This window comes from Lepidochelys olivacea (genome assembly GCF_965140295.1).
Source record: "Lepidochelys olivacea isolate rLepOli2 genome assembly, chromosome: 3".
Taxonomy (NCBI): Eukaryota; Metazoa; Chordata; order Testudines; family Cheloniidae; genus Lepidochelys; species Lepidochelys olivacea.
The window spans coordinates 36,131,813-36,149,713 of record NC_140413.1 but is presented as its reverse complement, the minus strand read 5'-3'; the positions used below and the strand labels follow the sequence as shown (position 1 = coordinate 36,149,713).

General features: G+C 45.1%; 1 protein-coding gene across 2 annotated transcripts in view; it reads right to left on the bottom strand.

Annotated features, from left to right (window-relative positions):
• EIPR1 (EARP complex and GARP complex interacting protein 1) overlaps positions 1 to 17,901 on the bottom strand; it is a 167,880-nt gene that overhangs the window by 86,652 nt on the left and 63,327 nt on the right. For both annotated transcript variants that reach the window (XM_084622370.1, XM_084622371.1), the window contains one exon: positions 220 to 376. In XM_084622370.1, the coding sequence (XP_084478496.1) occupies positions 220 to 376 (157 nt within the window). The remainder of the gene's footprint in view (positions 1 to 219; positions 377 to 17,901) is intronic.

Here is a 17,901-nt window from a genome sequence, read left to right as displayed (position 1 = left end):
AACAGTACACAGGCTTTTACAGCATGTGTTTTTGCAAGGACTATAATACATGTTTTTAATCTATGAAACATCTGGGACCAAGAAATCAATTTGTACCTTTTTTTTAAGAAGGAATAGTTTTAAAGTTTGTAATCCAGTTTCTGCAATATAAAACTGCACAAAACTAACAGCACAGGGCTTTAGGCTTTTCTTGGGAATATAAAATATGCAGAATCCTACCAGGCCATATTGCCATGGGCTGTGTTGTCAAGGTGACAGAGTAGCTCCAGGGTTTGAGTGTTGCTTGATGAATCATCAGGGGATTCATGACTGCCTGATTCCAATTCCTTCGGCATCCTCCAAACAGCCGCACATGTCATGACTTTACTGTCTGAAGCTAAGCAACAGAGGATAATGTCAACAGATCATTGTACAGGAGACATACTGTACACATGCATCAACATCTACGCAAATCTTTAAGCAATGCACATCTGCTGTTTAAAATATTTAAAATATTATATTAAGCTGAATTCAAAGAACATACCACACAGATAAAGGCGCAGACCTCAAGTCAGCAATCAGTTCACTGCAGAACTCATAATTAGCATACATTTAACCCACTTTTCCATGTTTTAAAGCCAAAATTCAGTTCTGATGAAAACAGATTTTCCAAGTCCCATTCCCCATATGTTCCTTTCAATTAATGTTAGAAATGAAAATGACCCCTTCTCAAGTGTATAGTTTGCACCTTAATGGTAATAATTTAGCCACAATTTTAAAATTTGTTCTTGTGGATTTGCTGGGTTATCCCCAGTTTGCATGTATGGCACTAAGTCACATCCTTTGCTGTGAAAGACTGTTTAGCAAAGAGAGTTCTCCTCTAAACATATATGCATTCAAATTCCTCCCTTTAATTCCAGCTGTAAAAACAGAATTTCCAAAAAAGACAAATACAGGATTTATTTTTATTTATTTTTAAAAAGCAGCAACATCTCTTGAAACCCCTTCATGTTTAAATTTGCCTTTTAAAAAAAAAGTGATGTTGCAAAATATAGGTGTATCTATGAGAACAGTCTATCAGCACTAAAAGGAAAAGAATGTTGTGGGACCCATCTTCATTCCTGCACCGTGTGTAGCAATTTGCAACAGTGCAAAGTGGGTGTAAGCATTACTAGATCAGAATGGCAATAATTTGCAACCACTTTGCACTGGTGCAAATTGCTATGCAACAGAAAATCTGGTCCAAGGTCAACAAGGGAATAGCACAGGGGTGGGCAAACTTTTTGGCCCAAAGGCCACATCTGGGAATACAAATTATATGGCAGGCCATGAATGCTCAGAAAATTGGGATTGGGGTGTGGGAGGGGGTGAAGGCTCTGGTTGGGGGTGTGGGATCCAGGGTGGGGCCAGAAATTAGGAGTTCAGGGTGAGGGAGGGGGCTCCAGGCTGGGGCAGAGGGATTCGGAGGATGGGAGGGGGATCAGGGCTGGGGCAAGGGATTGAGGTGCGGGAAGTGGTGCAAGCTCCAGCTGGGGGTGCGGGCTCTGGGGTGGGACTAGGGATGAGAGGTTTGGGGTGCAGGAGGGTGCTCTGGGCTGGGATTGAGGGGTTTGGAGGGCGGGAGAGGGATCAGGGTTGGAGGAGGGGGTTGGCACGCTGGAGGGGGCCAGGTTGCAGGCTCCGGGCAGCACTTACCTCAAGCAGCTCCTGGAAACGGCAGCCATGTCCCCCCCATGTCCTATGCAGAGCCGCGGCCAGGCAGCTCTGCACACTGCCCTGTCTGCAGGCACCGCCTCTGTAGCTCCCATTGGCTGCAGTTCCCAGCCAATGGGAGCTGGGGGATGGCGCTTGGGGAGGGGGCAGCATGCAGAGCAAGAGCCAGAGCAGGGCCTTACCGCTGTTTCCGGGAGTGGCCCCAGACTCCACTCCCCAGCGGGAGCTCGAGGGCCAGATTAAAACAGCTGGTGAGCCAGATCCGGCCCACGGGCCACAGTTTGCCCACCCCGGAATAGCAGGTCAGTACAAGATACTGCTGCACACAAAAATCTTACCATTGATGGCAATAGTGAGGAGACCACTAATAGTAGGGGATTGGGTTGGGGCGGGCAGTTTGGGGAAGATAGAATCCCTATTAAAATGGTCTATATGAAAATCCAATGGGTAAGTAATGGTTAATTTAAAAAAAAAAAAAACATTTCCTTTTGAAGAGTCACTTTGTATTAGGAACAGAGATGAGGGACTTCCCTTTCTGAGTATATATGACTGGTTTTAGTCCGGAGCTATGAACTGAGGCGGTTCTGCTGACTTTGAGAATTGAGGGAAAGGAAACGGAAGCAACTGTACTACAAATCAGTATCTTGGACTAAGGTGTCAGCAACATGGATACAGAAACCAAACAGGTCCATATTACAAAGCAGTTTGACGCAAATATATACAAATTACTTTCCCAGGGACAGAAAGAGGGTAAGCATTTAATCCAAAATAATTATTAATAAATCCTAGTTATCAGTGAGATACAGGAAAAGTAACTAGATAAAAATTGAATGAAATTAGGAAAAACCAATGGAAGAAGATGACAATCACTTCAAAGGAGGAGGGCTGAAGGGGAGGCTTAACTTACTGTGCAGAGTTCAGAATTTGTTATCTGGTAAATGTATACACTAGGATGTGACAAGAACAGAGTCTGGAATTTGTACATGAATTTGGTCAAAGAGGTGATTTAGAATCATACGGTGATGGACAATCCCCTTTCGTCTGTTGCTATGCAGACAGACCTGTACTAATTGTAGTGCATGCTGAGTGATTGATCAATATTTAAAACTCAGCAAGTACTATGCCAAATTCCCCACTTCAATTCAATGTAGGTACTGAACAAAAAAGAAAAAGCAACTCTATACTGTATTGATACTTTTCCTTACGAAAGGGTAAAGCATTGCACCTAACACACTACACACCTCCACCATACAAATAAGAACTACCTACTTAAGCTAAATTTACAGTAAGTTCTGTGAAGACATAATTTCTTGAGAATGCTATGTTTGTGTACTCCGTATCAGCGATGAGAAAGCATATGGTTTAAAAAAAAAAAAAAAAGCAAGCACTTGGAGGCTGTCCCACTAGCACCGAGAGATGCACAGAGAACCATGACAGGAGTAAGCAGCTCAGAAGAGGCCATGGCACATAGACTCTCCAGAGTCTTAACTAGGGTTAAGATCCATAGTGCCTTTGGGGAGAAAATGGCAAGTGGTTTTCAGCTAGATTCTTTTTGGAGAGTAGTGAGTTTGGTATAGTCTTTGGTAGAAACTTCATTTTCATACTGTTGGTGGTGGTGGTGGTTTGGTTTGGTTTGGTTTTTTTTCTGGCAAACTACCTATGACTAAGTTAGTCTAAAGATCATGATAAACTCCTCCTGCTCCCCATCAAAGGGTGAGGAAGATCCAGGACATCACCACTTTTTGCTTTAACAAATTTAAACCCTCTTTAACATCACTTCATTTCTTTGTCTGAGTCTGCTAGATGATCCACTATTATTATTTATATTTGTAGTGTAACCCACACACCTTCTGGGTGTGGCGTTCTGTCCCATCTAGTGGCACCAAGACCACTTAGAGCAGAGGTGGGCAAACTACGGCCTGCGGGACCTTCCTGCCTGGTCTTTGAGCTCTCAGCCGGGGAGGCTAGCCCCCAGCCCCTCCCCTGATGTCCCCCCGCCCCTGTGGCCTCAGCTCGCCATGCCACCAGCACTCTGGGCAGCGGGTCTGCGAGCACGTGCTGGGCAGCGCGGCTGCGAGACCCGCCGGCCTGCCCTGGTGCCCTAGACTGCGTGGCGTTGCGACTGCCAGTCCTGGTGCTCTGAGAGGCATGGTAAGGGGGCGGGGAGCGGGGGGATTGGATAAGGGGCAGGGAGTCTCCGGGGGCAGTCAGGAGACATAGGGTGGTTGGATAGGTGTGGGAGTCCCGGGGGGCCTGTCAAGGGGGGGAGGTGTGGATGGGGTGGGGGCAGTCAGGGGACAGGGAAGGGTTGGATAGGGGGTGGAGTCCCAGGGAGGCAGTTAGGGGTGGGGGTTTCCAAGAGGGGGCAGTCAGGGGACAAGGAGCTGGTGGGGGGAGGGTTGGAAAGGTCAGGGGTTCTGAGGGCGGGAAGTGGGAGGGGGCGGATAGGGGGCAGGGGCCAGGCGGTTTTGGGAGACACAGCCTTCCCTACCCGGCTTTCCATACAGTTTCGGAATCCGATGTGGCCAAAATGTTTGTCCACCCCTGACTTAGAGTTAAATGAGTCTGCTCTACAGCCTTGACTAACAGGCAGTTGGCTTTTAGCTCATGCATTGAGCGCCAGTGGTCCCAGGTTCGACCACGCCTGCCAACAACCGGGGTCTGTCAGCGTTACAGTAGTACTCAAGTGTGCTAGGCACTAAACATACGCACAGAAAGGCTTCTCTCTCTGCCTGAAGAGCTAATAGTCTAAAAACAAAGACATTTTCCTGCAGTCATCTCCAGACTGCAATGGCTATAAGCGGAAATGAGTGTACCCTAAATGAGCTGGTTAACTGAGACAGTGCCCATATGCAGCTTTACACTATCTATTATTTACTGAAAAACATGGTGGAGAACAACTGCACTCTGATAATTTCCTGTTCCATGAAACCCAAAGTGGGGATGCTGGCTCTGGAACACAGGAGTCCAGCAGAGATTGTGATCCAAATTTTAACCCTCTGAAGTTAACCCAGACTCTGAACATGTGAGCAAGACTCCTCAGCCAAGCATCTAAGAAAGAGAATTCTCCTGACCACCTCAATGCACCCTCATTTTGTGCCTTATTTCCAGCTACAGCCAAACCCTGATGCTTTAGAAGATAGCAAACAAAACAAAACAAAAACAATACAAAGAAAAAACCCAGAATACACCTGGCCAATCGTAGAAAGGGAAAAATTCCTTCAAGAGCCCTGCAGACAACCAGCTTACACCCTGAAGCATGAGATTTTATTGTATGATTTTATTCGATTCATCTCAGCAAAGAAAGTATTTTAAGCTCTGGAAAATATATCTGGGATTTTAATTTTAACCTCGGAGTATTTCTGCAAATGTTGAGTCTAAGGAAGATAGTGTAACTTGTCAGTTGGAGCCCCGCTTAAGCTATTCTCATCAGTTTTGGATTTCACCAAGACAATACAAAAGCCAGCACATCACACAGATGCTTGGAAGAGTAAAGGAAAATAATTACTAATAGCAAAGAGAGCCACCTAAAGACTGGAGGGAGAATCTGAAGCGGGGCAAAGTTATCAAAAGCACCAAAGTAACTTAGGTGCTTTTAAAATTTTACCTGCAGCCACCAATAAAGAAAACCCACTTAAATTTCAAGTGTGTGCAGTAACTGGGCAAAGATTCTATCTAACTACAGTAACTATAAATGCTGTCAAGACCAAGCCGGAAATGTGCCTCACTATTGTATGCACAGGAGACACCATTGGGTGGTGAAAGCATAAAGATATATCATACTTCCACATCTTGCAGACTTGGCTATGCCATTCCTTGGAGCCCAGTATACAGTGTCCCCTCTGAGAGGCTGTTTATCTACTTTGATATGATGTATATCAGATGCCATTTGTTCTCCCAAAATGCAAGAGAAGCTTATCTTTTTGAAATGTAATTTGACCAGAACAGATTTACTGTATTAATGGCTGTTATTTTGTAGTACTTACTTGAAGCAGCAATTTTTTTAACTATTCAATTTTCATCTTAAAAAACTGTTCTAAGCTTTGCTACGTTAGTGCCTATCTTTATAATACAATGTTACCTTGAAAACTAACACACTTACAAGGGGGCCCTCTAGCTGAGAAGTCATTTGTCCCTGTTCACTGTGGGTACCTCTACACAACGTGTTGCAGTGACCCTCACAGCCCAGGCTGACAGACTTGGGCTAGTCAGGCTCAAGCTAGCACTCTAAATATGGCTGTGGAGACAGTGCTTTGAAGTTATGGCTCAGGCTGGATCTCGGGTTCTGGAGCCCTGAGCCCGGCAAGCCCAAGTCTGCGGATTAGAGCTAGGGGGCTCACTGCCGCCAGCTGGGTAGACATACTTAAAGGAGGAAGTAGTTCAGTTATTTAGCCTTCTCTGGTCCAAATTTACAGAAATCTAAATGAGAAACTTCTATCCATGATTTATCAAGATTAAAAATGACCTATTGTGATTACGCCCTCTTCCCCACTCTATAATGGAAAAAAGCATCAACCTCACTGTAATGACAGTATTTCCTAAAATTTAATATTTACTAAAAATGCTCTCCCCAATGCTAAGGAGATGGAAGTATCTGAATTTAAAGGATAGCAACCCTTCACTTCGTAAGGCAAATGCTTTTGTATGAACCAAACAGATGCCAAAAGGTCTAAAGCAGAAGGGTGGCTCAGATTTTCATGTGTAAAATGGTATAACATTGCACATCAGCTTAACTTCATTTGGGAGTGCCTAGGGGATGGAATCCAGTATGCATCGGAGATGGGGAGTCTTCTTGGGACTATACAACTATCTTGCATAGTAGATGCACAAAATGCCCAAACGTATCATCTTAAAAGACTTTATTCATAGCTGGATTTGGAAATGCTCAAGGAAACTGATGGGCCAGTATCAAGCTCTCATACTATGGTCTAGTCTCAAGAACTGTATGTTCCTTGCAAGCCTTACCAGTTCTATTTTTAAATTTTGAAAGTATGCTGAAATTAGATGTTTGGCTGATTTCACTGGTGCAGAAGTACTTAATTCAGAGCACTTTTCATCTTCCCTTACACTCATTTTAATGTACTTATATACAGCTCTAACAATTCATTCCCAGAGGTGTGAAACCAAAATGGAATTGCCATGGCCTCACATGGAAGCAATTTTAGGTATGCCTAGTCTAAGCCTGGGTTTAATTTTCCTTTTATATAAAGTATTTAAAAACAGATAGTTTTCTCTCTGGTGAAAGAACCAGGAAGGCCTGGAATAGATTGTAAAGCGTCAACCCATTATTACAGATGGAGTAAAGTTCTATTGTGGGTCATAACTCCTCAAACCAAATAATCAGCAGCTACAGACCTATAGGAGACTCAGTATAAAATAGCTCCACCTACATATGAACAAGGCTCCCACAGCTACCTTCTCAATGAATATACAACAAGGGGATCACTAACTGTACAGTACTTGCAGAATTGGCCATACATTTCACGCCCATGTTACTTTGGAAGTCTCTCATTACTTTACATTTTCCATTTTTACTACTATTGAACAGTATCACTTAAGCCCTTGATTTGTCTGTTCCCTTAGAAAAGATGTGAACCTGCACCTTCATGCAAATAGAAATGTATATTTCATTATGCAAGATGCCACCCTATGGAATTCCCTTTGGAGATCTCTGCTACAGTCTTAACTCTCCCCAGTTGTGACATGCAAATAGCTTTTTACCACCTTCTCACATACTATTTTTCAGATACAATATCAAACATTTTTTCTATAACTTTATACACATGCAGTACTCATCATGTTACACAGTTAAATAATGATTCCAAATATATTTGACTTAAATCAAAAAATCTTTTCTTTCGAAAACTATGTAATTTAATTTTCAATATTTTTATTGTTTATTTTTAGGAAAGTACAAAACAAAAAGGGGACATTTAAATGAATAAAGAAGTTATTACTGATATTTAGATAAAAAATGCAAACATACAAGGCTACTGCACTGGACCTTTAAGGTTCTTTCTTTTAAGCCACTTAATCATAAGTCACATAGCATATTAATTTCTTTCCAAGCAGCCACCAAGCCTTTCTTAGGCCACATCTACATTAAAGGATTTTTCCTCCCCATTGGTGGTAGCCCATGTGTAAATATACAGCTATAGTTACTTCTACTATTTGTTTTTACACCAACACAACCTGCTGACGTTCTCTTTGACTAGACACCATTGGAACACCTATCTTAAAGAACCTTATGAGGTACATTCAAAAGGAACTACTCTCCTGCTCACCTTAAGAAGTCTGTAGATTAGAGTCCCTCAGTAAACCTTAAAAAAGTCTGAAACTCTTACCTTACAAAAAACCTCAGTGAATGAGGCAAGGACTTCTACTGAACGTTTGCCACATTCCCTGCTCATCTTACAAGGCTGAGCCCTTGTCTCATTCACTGTACACCTTCTATACATTTTTCTCTGTCGATCTACATTACTTAAATGCACCCATACAGCGTGGCCTCGTTTAGCTGCACACTTTACAAGTAGAGTGAGAAAATGTACTGGCATGCACACAGTGCAATTTTTGGTGGGTCACAATTCAGTTAAATCAATACCAATTTTCAGTGGAGTACTCAAAAGCACTTCTCAATGAGGGCTATTTCCATGCTATTTCAACTTTCCATCACAACAACTGCTCAAAAAGAAGTTGCAAGAATGTGTTGTAAACATGTGAAGTATCCTATTTTCTCACCCCCAAACATGCTCCCTCTTGGACTCCAAAACAGTTGAATAATATTTGTTCCAACTCAAAGTATTCCCCTTTGAGAAGAGGTCAAGGATGAAAGAAAAATTTGAGTCTAAAAGGTGAACACTTCAGAAAGTTGTAAGCAATGATAAGAATTAAAGGAGAAAGATGTGTAATCTTAGCTACTAGTCTGCTGCTGCTCCTGCTTTACAGTGCATTACATACAGTAATCCACTGGCTCTCAACCTTTCCAGACTACTGTACCCCTTTCAGTAGTCTGATTTGTTTTTCGTACCCCAAGTTTCACCTCACACTTAAAAACTACTTGCTTACAAAATCAGACTTAAAAATACAAAAGTGTCACAGCACTCTATTACTGAAAATTTGTTTATTTTCTTGTTATTACCATATAATTATAAAATAAATCAATTGGAATATAGATATTGTACTTATATTTCAGTGTACAGTATAAAGAGCAGTATAAACAAGTAATTGTCTGTATGAAATTTTAGTTTGTACTGACTTCGCTAGTGCTTTTTATGTAGCCTGTTCTAAAACTAGGTAAATATCTAGATGAGCTGATATAACCCCGGAAGACCTTTGTGTACCCCCAGGAGTATGCATACCCCTGGTTGAGAACTACTGCAGTAATCAACCCACTTAACCAAACACAAGCTAGAATGCAGTAGTCCCTGTACATGCCTCTGCAATGCTACACAAACATCTAGGAGCTGGAAGCAAACGAAAAATGTCAACGAAGAAAGGCAGAACTGATTCCAGATGTATATATTTGTTCAGGACACTTGGAGAGACTTCCCCTTTATGAAAGGTGGCATGGGACCTATTATAGATTCATAGAGTTTAAAGCCAAAAGGAACTGTTGTAATCACCTAATTCAGTAGTTTTCAACCTGGGAGCTGCAGACTATGTCTAATATTTCCAAAGGGCCCGCACCTCCATTTTAAAATTTTTAGGGCTCCGCAAATGTAAAAAGGTTGAAAGATGACTGACCTAGTTTGACCTCACGTAAGACAAAGGCCAAAGAGTTTCACCCAATAATTCCTGCAGTTGAGGGAATTATTCTTCCCTAATATGTAAGCAAATACCTCAGGTCCACAAGTTTACAGACTGGACAGTAATGGTTGAAAGAGAGCCATTTACAATCACTACATAGAAATGGGGTTTGTTTTGGGGGCTTTTTAAGTAGAGTATATCCTGGAAAGCTGCAACAAGTTGAGCGATTGGGTATTAAGTAAATTTGTATTTGGAGACTTTCTGAAAAAAATTATCTTCCTTGATAAACAGCAGCTTTAAAAAGGGACACATCATATAATTTCAATGGATATACTGAGAAACTATTTCATATTTAGATGACTGACATGGTAAATCTGAATAGATCTATTAGAAGCAGCTGCAGTCCAGCACACCAATGTGGATAATAAGTATACTGAATTAGAGTTCTGTTATTATATAAGAAAAAAAAACTACACTCACTGGTGTTTGAACCATAGGTGACTTTCTGAACTAAACAGTTTTAATTTTTAAAATTTCTCTCTCACACTATCTTCCTTCCTCCGCCCTATTCTCTCCCGTACCCCCCCCCCCGAAAGTAGCTAGAGACACAAAGAAATCCAGTTAAGAAAAAAACGGTTACTAACCTTCCATAACTGTTGTTCAAGATGTGTTGCTCATGTCCATTCCATGACCTGCCCTTCTACCCTTTGTCGATGGACTGCAGGGATGACCGAGAGGGGGAAGATTCCATTTGGAGGCCCAAGTGAAATGTCTCCACTTACCCAAGTAGGCTACCTTTGTGGAGGGTTTTCTGTAACCTAGCAAGATTTTCTGGACCTGCTCCAAGCAGGCTCGCTCCTCTAGGTTCAGCCATGCAGTAGCCACGCTGTCAGGTACAGGGAGGCGAGGTTCAGGTGGAGCAAGCAGCCTTGGCTCTGCGAGATTAAGTCTGGGCGTAGTGGGAGCTCTAAGCGGGGTTGTTACCGAGAAGCCAGGAGTGTGTCAAACCAATGCTGGCATGTCCACACCGGCGCTATCAAGATAACTTTTGCCTTGTCCTTCTTGATCTTTAGGAGGACGTTGTGAACCAAGGGTATCAGTGGAAAAGCGTACACAACAGCCCCTTCATCATGAGAATAGGAAAATATCAGACAGGGAACCCTTGCTGAGCCCATGCATGAAGCAGAACTTTTAGCATTTCCTGTTCTGTCTGGTGGCAAACAGGTCCACCTGGGGAGTCCTCCACTTCTGGAAGATGGCATTGAATACCTCTGGGTGAAGGGACCACTCATGGTGAGAAGACCTGCTTAGGTGATCCGCCAACGCATTGCGGTCTCCTGGGAGATGTGATACCTCAAAGTCCCACAGTCAGAGAGTCTCTTGACACAGGAACAAGCTCCCCCTTGCTTATTAATGTAAAGCATCGAAGCCGTGTTGTCTATCAAGGCCTGCATTAGCTTCCCTGAGAGATGGGGAAGGAACACCTCGCAGGCCAAGCATTTGGCCCCAAGTTCCCTGATGTTTATGTGCAGGGCGAGTTCTTCTTGGGACCAGAGGCCCTGTGTTCTGAGACCGCCAACTCCCCAGCGCAAGTCTGAAGTGTTGGAGACTAGAAACACTGACAGGTATTGGGCAGTGATTGGCAGCCCATTCAGCACCGACTCAGGGTCTATCCACCAAGTCAACAATTCCAAAACAGATGACGGGATCGTGAGAGTCAAGTCTAGGTGGTGCCTGCCCGGGACTAAACTGACACCAGCCACAGTTGCAGGGGTCTGAAATACAGCCGCGTGTACTGCGCCACTGTGCCATGTGGACTAGCGACTTGAGGAATACCCAAGCGGTCGTGAGCTGGTAGTCCTGACTCAGGCGATTAGCTCCAACATAGTTTGGAACCAGGATTCCAGCAGGTAGCCTCTGGCCTGAGTGGAGTCAAACACAGCCCCTATAAATTCTGTTCTCTGTATTAGAACTAGTGTTGATTTCTGCTCGTTTATTAGCAGACCCAACTCTCGACAGGTGGCCCTTACTACGTCAATGCAGTGCTGCACCTGAGCCTGCAAACAGCCCTTGAGTAGCTAATTGTCAAGGTATGGGTAGATTTGGATGCCCCGACATCTCAGGTAAGCTGCAACCACCACCATACACTTTGTAAAAATCCTTGGGGCTGCCGATAGTCTGAAGGGCAGCAAGGTGAACTGGTAGTGGTGTTGGCCCACCACAAATCAGTGCCCACGGAAGATGGAAATGTGGAAATACACATCCTTTAAGTCAAGGGTGGCATACTAGTCTCCTGGACCCAGGGAGGGAATGATGGAGACCGTGCAGAACTTCAACTTCCTGAGATATTTGTTGAGGCAACACAAGTCCAGGATGGGCCTGAAGCCCCCTTTGGCCTTTGGGATTATGAAATATCGAGAGTAAAACCCCTTCCCTGTCAAATCTTGAGGAACTTCCTCCATGGCTCCCTCACGCAGGGCGGGTTACACCTCCTGGGTGAGAAGTTGCTAATGAAAAGGGTCCCTGAAAAGGGATGGGTTTGTGCAGTGGAAGGGAGGGGTGCACAGAAATTGCTAGTGTGTACACAGTTGACACAGTACTGAGTGCCCAAAGGTTCAATGTTATGTGGGACCATGCAGTCTGGAAGGGAAACAAGCAGTCCAAAAACAAAAGGGGGGGGGGATGGATCCAGGTATGCAGTCCTCGGACACACCCTCAAAAGGCCTGCATAGACCCACCAGGGTATCTACCCAAGCTTGACTGAGAAGCTGAGGCAGAAGACAAGGACTACCAGTGTTTATAGCCCTTTCCCTTCTTTCTAAAGGGTTTGTGCCTGGGAGACCCTAAGAACCTGGGACGCAGTTGCAGCCAGAAATGTTTTCTGGAGGTCGTAGGCATGTACCGGCCCAGAGAATGTAGCCTTGCCCTTGAATCTTTCAGGCCATTCAGCTTGGCATCCCTCTGTTCAGAGAAAAGCGCATTGCCCTTGAAAGGAAGGTCCTGGACCAACCACTGCACCTTGTGGGAAAGGCCCGATGACTGCAGTAGCCACTGATCTGGCTGCCAAGTCAGCTGCATCCAAGGCTGCCTTGAGAGAGGCTCTGACCAGTCTTGCCTTCCTCCAGGATAGCAGCGAACTCCTGCTTAGACTCCTGTGGGAAGGAGTTTCTGAAATTGGTCATTGAGTCCCACAAATTAAAGTCATAGTTCCCCAGCAGGGCCTGTTGGTTTAATCTGATGAAGTTCAACAAGTACAGAGTCCTGCACTTAGCAAGGAAGAATCCCATGCACCGTTACAGGCTGGGGACTGATTGGCTAAGCAGCAATTCTGAAGAAAAGGACCTGAGGATTACAGTGGATGAGAAACTGGATATGAATCAGCAGTGTGCCCTTGTTGCCAAGAAGGCCAATGGCATATTGGGCTGTATTAGTAGGAGCATTGCCAGCAGATTGAGGGAAGTGATTATTCCCCTCTACTCGGCACTGGTGAGGCCACACCTGGAGTATTGTGTCCAGTTTTGGTCCCCCACTACAGAAGGGATATGGACAAATTGGAGAGAATCCAGCAGAGGGCAAAAAAACGATTAGGGGGCTGGGGCAAATGACTTACGAGGAGAGGCTGAGGGAACTTGGGGTTATTTAGTCTGCAGAAGAGAAGGGTGAGGGGGGATTTAAGCAGTGGGGGAGGTCTAGTTTGGATATTAGGAAACACTATTTCACTAGGCGGGTGGTGAAATACTGGAATGGGTTACCTAGGGAGATGGTGGAATCTCCAGCCTTAGAGGTTTTTAAGTCTTGGCTTGAAAAAGCCTTGGCTGGGATGATTTAGTTGGTGTTGGTCCTGCTTTGAGCAGGGGGTTGGACTAGATGACCTCCTGAGGTCTCTTCCAACCCTAACCTTCTATGATTCTATGACAGGGGTGGGCAAACTTTTTTGCCCGAGGGCCACATCGGGGTTGTGAAACTGTATGGAGGGTCGCGTAGGGAAGGCTGTGCCTCCCCAAAAAACCTGGCCTCCACCCCCTCCCACTTCCCACTCGCTGACTGCCCCCCTCCGAAGCCCCAACCCATCCAACCCCTCACCCCCCCATCTCTCCCGCCCCCAACAGGCCCCCGGGGACCCCGCCCCCTATCCAACCCCCCGCTCCCTGTCCCCGACTGCCCTGACCCCTATCAACACCCCCGCCCCCTGACAGGCCCTCCGGGACTCCCACACCTATCCAACCGCCCCCCAGCTCCCTTACTGCCTCCCCCACCCCAGAACCTCCGCCCCATCCAACCCCCACTCCCTGCCCCCTTACCATGCCGCTCAGAGCGGCAGGCGCTCGCAGCCCCGCTGCCCAGCCGGAGCCAGCCACACCGCCGGGAGCTCGACGGTCGGGCAGGATGGTCCCGTGGGCCGGACATGGCCCGCAGGACCATCCTGCCCAGCTGTTGAGCTCCCAGCAGCATGGCTGGCGTGGATGTGGCGTGGCAGGCATGGATGTGGCCTGCGAGCCATAGTTTGCCCACCTCTCTTCTATGATATGTGAAGCTGTAGGCTGCCTCCCAAAGAAATCCAGTCTCTTGGCCTCTTTATTTTTCAGTGTGGCACTGGGCTGCCCTGCCTGTCTCTTTTGTTTGCTGCCAACACCACCAGGGTTCCAGGAGGGGGATGGGAGCATAAGTACTCATATCCTATTGCAGGCACATAGTACTTCTTCTCCACCCTTTCAGATGGGTTTGCCAGGGAGTCTTTACTTGCCCCTACTTTAGAGGGGGCCGCAAAAGCCAAGATGTCAATTACGCTGTGGGTGGACTCTTTCAGTTCCTCCACTTCCAGCCCAAGGTTCATGGCGACCCACTTCAGGAGCTCTCTATGAGCCCTAAAATCATCCGGTGGGAGCGGGTTGGAAGGTCCCGCTACCACCTCATCCGGGCATGACGATGAGGCAGCTAGTGCTACGGGAAGGGCTGGTACCTCCTCCTCAGCCTGTCCACCTCGTCTCGGATCATTTCAACGACCTCGGTGCTGTAATCCGCATCCGGTTCCAGATGGGAAAGTACCACAGTGCGTCTCTCAGATGTCACCAAGTGGGGTAGGGGCCCCGGTACCTGGGGGAACCTCCACGGGTTCCAAGAGTGCCACTGCATTGGCCAATGCTCTGGTGGCCAAGCTGCGGCTGCAGCGCCGAAGTCTGATGCATATTCCAGTAACCGCTACCCCTTCTGTGGCACTACCAACTCAACTTCAGACTCCGACGATGACTCTTCATCCAGAGACCAACGCAGAGCTGTACCTGGTTCTGCCTCCAGGCGGTGCAGGGGAGCTGATGACTGGTGCTGGGCTGGGGGACTGTTGCATCAGGGCCATGCAACCCCTGGAAGGTGCTACTACCGCTGGTGCTGATGAGCTCTACGCGCCCCTCCGCCGCTGTGACTTTGGCAGGAGCAAGCACTTGGGGAGTGGGCAGTGCCAGGAGGGACAGCAAGTACTTCACAGTCTGGAAAGCCTCCAGAGTCGAGGGTGCCTGGAGACATGAGGGACCATAACCATTCCCAGGAGTCGGAGGTCACAAATTTGGCTCGGTGCCCTCAGAGGGTTGCTGGAGCTGATCACTGCTTTGGGGATGATGAGTGACCCAGCTCAGGTCTCATCACCTCTCCCCTTGTGTCCCTCTTTGGCACCGGCAAGCATCCTCTCTCTGCATGTTGTTTATTAGGCCTTTTCCTCGGCACCGGGGATGGCAAACGGTGCTGAGAAGAGCATGGTGCCGGTGGCACACTTCATACTGAAGATGAAGAGTTCGGCATTGATTTGGAGCAGGACATTCAGGCGAATGTGTCTGTCTTTTTGAATCCCCTGAGAGCCTAATACTTGTCTTTGACATGAGCTTCCCCAAGGCACTTCGGACAGGCTGAAAGTGGGTCGCTCACTTGCATAGAATTTGCCGCAGGTGGAGCATGGCTTGAAGCCTGGAGTCCCTGGGACGTCTCCCTTCAGAAATGGGACAATTAGCTATATTCTAACACTAAAATAACTATCAGTACAACTATATACAAAACCTGTGAAGACTAAACCAGTAAAGAAGGAAAGTCTTGCAAGAGCAAGAAGCCGTTTCAGCAACCGTCATGGATGGTAAGACGGAACAGAGAGGGTCAGGAACTGGTGGTACCCCTTATACCGGTGCATAGGTGCAGGGCTCCAGGGGGCACTAGGGCCAGCCCTATGAATTCCACTAAGGGGGAAAAAAACCTGGCAGCTGTGCATGTGGTGCGTGCACAACTAGCATAGAATCGACATAAGCAAGCACTCAAAGCAGAACTTTATTTTTTGTGTTCTGCACACTTAAAAAATTACATTTGAAAACTACTTTGGGGGCACTTCCAAAATTCAGATATGCTAGACCCAAGGATGACTCAGGGGACTGGTAATAGACTAGGGAGCCTATCATTAAAAACCACCATGAGAATTGGCACCAATTGAAATCCTTTGTTTACAGTCCCAACAGAGAAGCCCAGGCCTGCACAGGTGCAGAGACTCAAGAATTCCCTTAACCTTACACATGGTCCTTCCAGGTCAGAGCTGAAGCTCACTGGAAGGTCTGTGTGAAGAAACAAGCAGTGAACACAGAACAAAAATAAGGGAAAAAATTTAAAAAGGGTTGACTAAGCTGTTCCAATATTTCTTTTTTTAAATGGCAGTTTCCAGACTGGAGTACATTTTCTAATGGCAAAGTTTATTTAAATAAAAAAATAAACCTCTTGAAAACAGGATTTTAAAATGTGAAAGCACTGACAAACCTTTGACCAAATTGATGCCAGTAGGTGCTGCCATAATATAAAAGAGAAAACCAAGGAATAAATTAAAATGTACACACAAGAGAGTACTACAAAAAGATCCTGCAAAGACTCAACTGGATTTAGATCACAATTATGTAGGGAATTGTCAGCTAGCATTACAATTCACAGCTGTTCCAATCATCTACTTTTTATTCTTCTGGCGCCCCTTGCTGAATAAAATCTACATTGCCACAGAAGTGTGCTCTGACATATACATCAATTGCAATCTTGACTTCTGCCATGAACTTAGAGCATTTACATGCAGACCAGTTCTATCTGCTGAGACCTCCCTAATTATATTATTTTATACAACTATAGATTTACACCTATATCATTCTTGACTAAATACATACAATAAGCTGTCCACGATCACTTCCCCTTTTCCATGAGAATACAGTAAGCCAGCTATTTCTAGCCTTTTGTTTCAAGACAATTTAAAAAAGGGAAAATATATTTTTCTAGGTCTCTATTGGTATATAAGATGTATTGTAATACGTTTCTGTAATTAATAACTGTACACATTAGACTTATGTAAGAGTTGCATTCTCAGTCTAATCTTTCCTGTCATTTCATTTCATTCCCCCATGTTTAACCTTGAAACCCAATTGATAATACTTTCTACATCACTGCCTGCAGATATTCACACTGGAGCAGGAGGAGCTGAAGTTTCACTGCCTGACAGGGTTTGCTCTTTGATCAGCTCAGGTGGTGCAGAGCCAGCTGGGCTGCAGTTATTCTGTTGCCCAGGGAACAACAACTGAAGTGTATACTTCCTAAATCTGCACAGGAGGCACTTCTGCACCATTGCCACAGCAGCTCTTGCTGTGCAAAGCTGAAGTGGTGTAGCTGCTATAGCTAGAGCCCAGCTGGTGCCCATTAATGCTCTCGGTATGACAGGAACAAACAGCTAGTTTTCAGAAACCTCATTCTTTGCATTGACAAACAGATTTATGACTCTCCTTTATTAATGAATACAAACATCCTTTCCGCCCTTGAATAAAATGGAGAAATTCAAAAGAAATCATTATTTCAATGATGCTTTATTCTAAATACTTTTGTAGTCTTTAGTTTGCTCATAAGAAAATGAACTACATTGCCTCTATAAAGTAATGTCTTATTACAGTCGCAAGATGTAAAATACTTCCTTATTCTGTCTTAATACTCAATTAACAATTTTAAAAAGGGGTTTTGCCTTTTCAAAACACAAGAATGCAAGTTTTCACTCCTGTGCATGTAGCTATTTCATGTATTTAAAAAAATCCCAGTATCAGTTTGATGAAATGTAACCACTGCAAATACTTCAGATGCTTACGTCTTTTCAGACACTAAGACCAAATGTTTGCTTTTGAAGATACACTTCCACTCTGCTCCTGTGTAGGCAGTACAGTAGCTTATTGTAAATCCTGATGGAAGCATGTGTATAAGCACATCTGACAGCAGGCATGGTTCGGAGATAAACACAGTTGCCTGATATAGTACAATCCAACCCAGACATGTCCATACACAGGTCATTCTCCATGATTAGCAGCTGGATCACTGCTTCAACGTGTAGCAGGAACTATATAAATTGCAGAGTTCTCATTATTTACAGGCAGATCACAGGTAACCACTACTCATAATAAATTCACAATTACATCACAT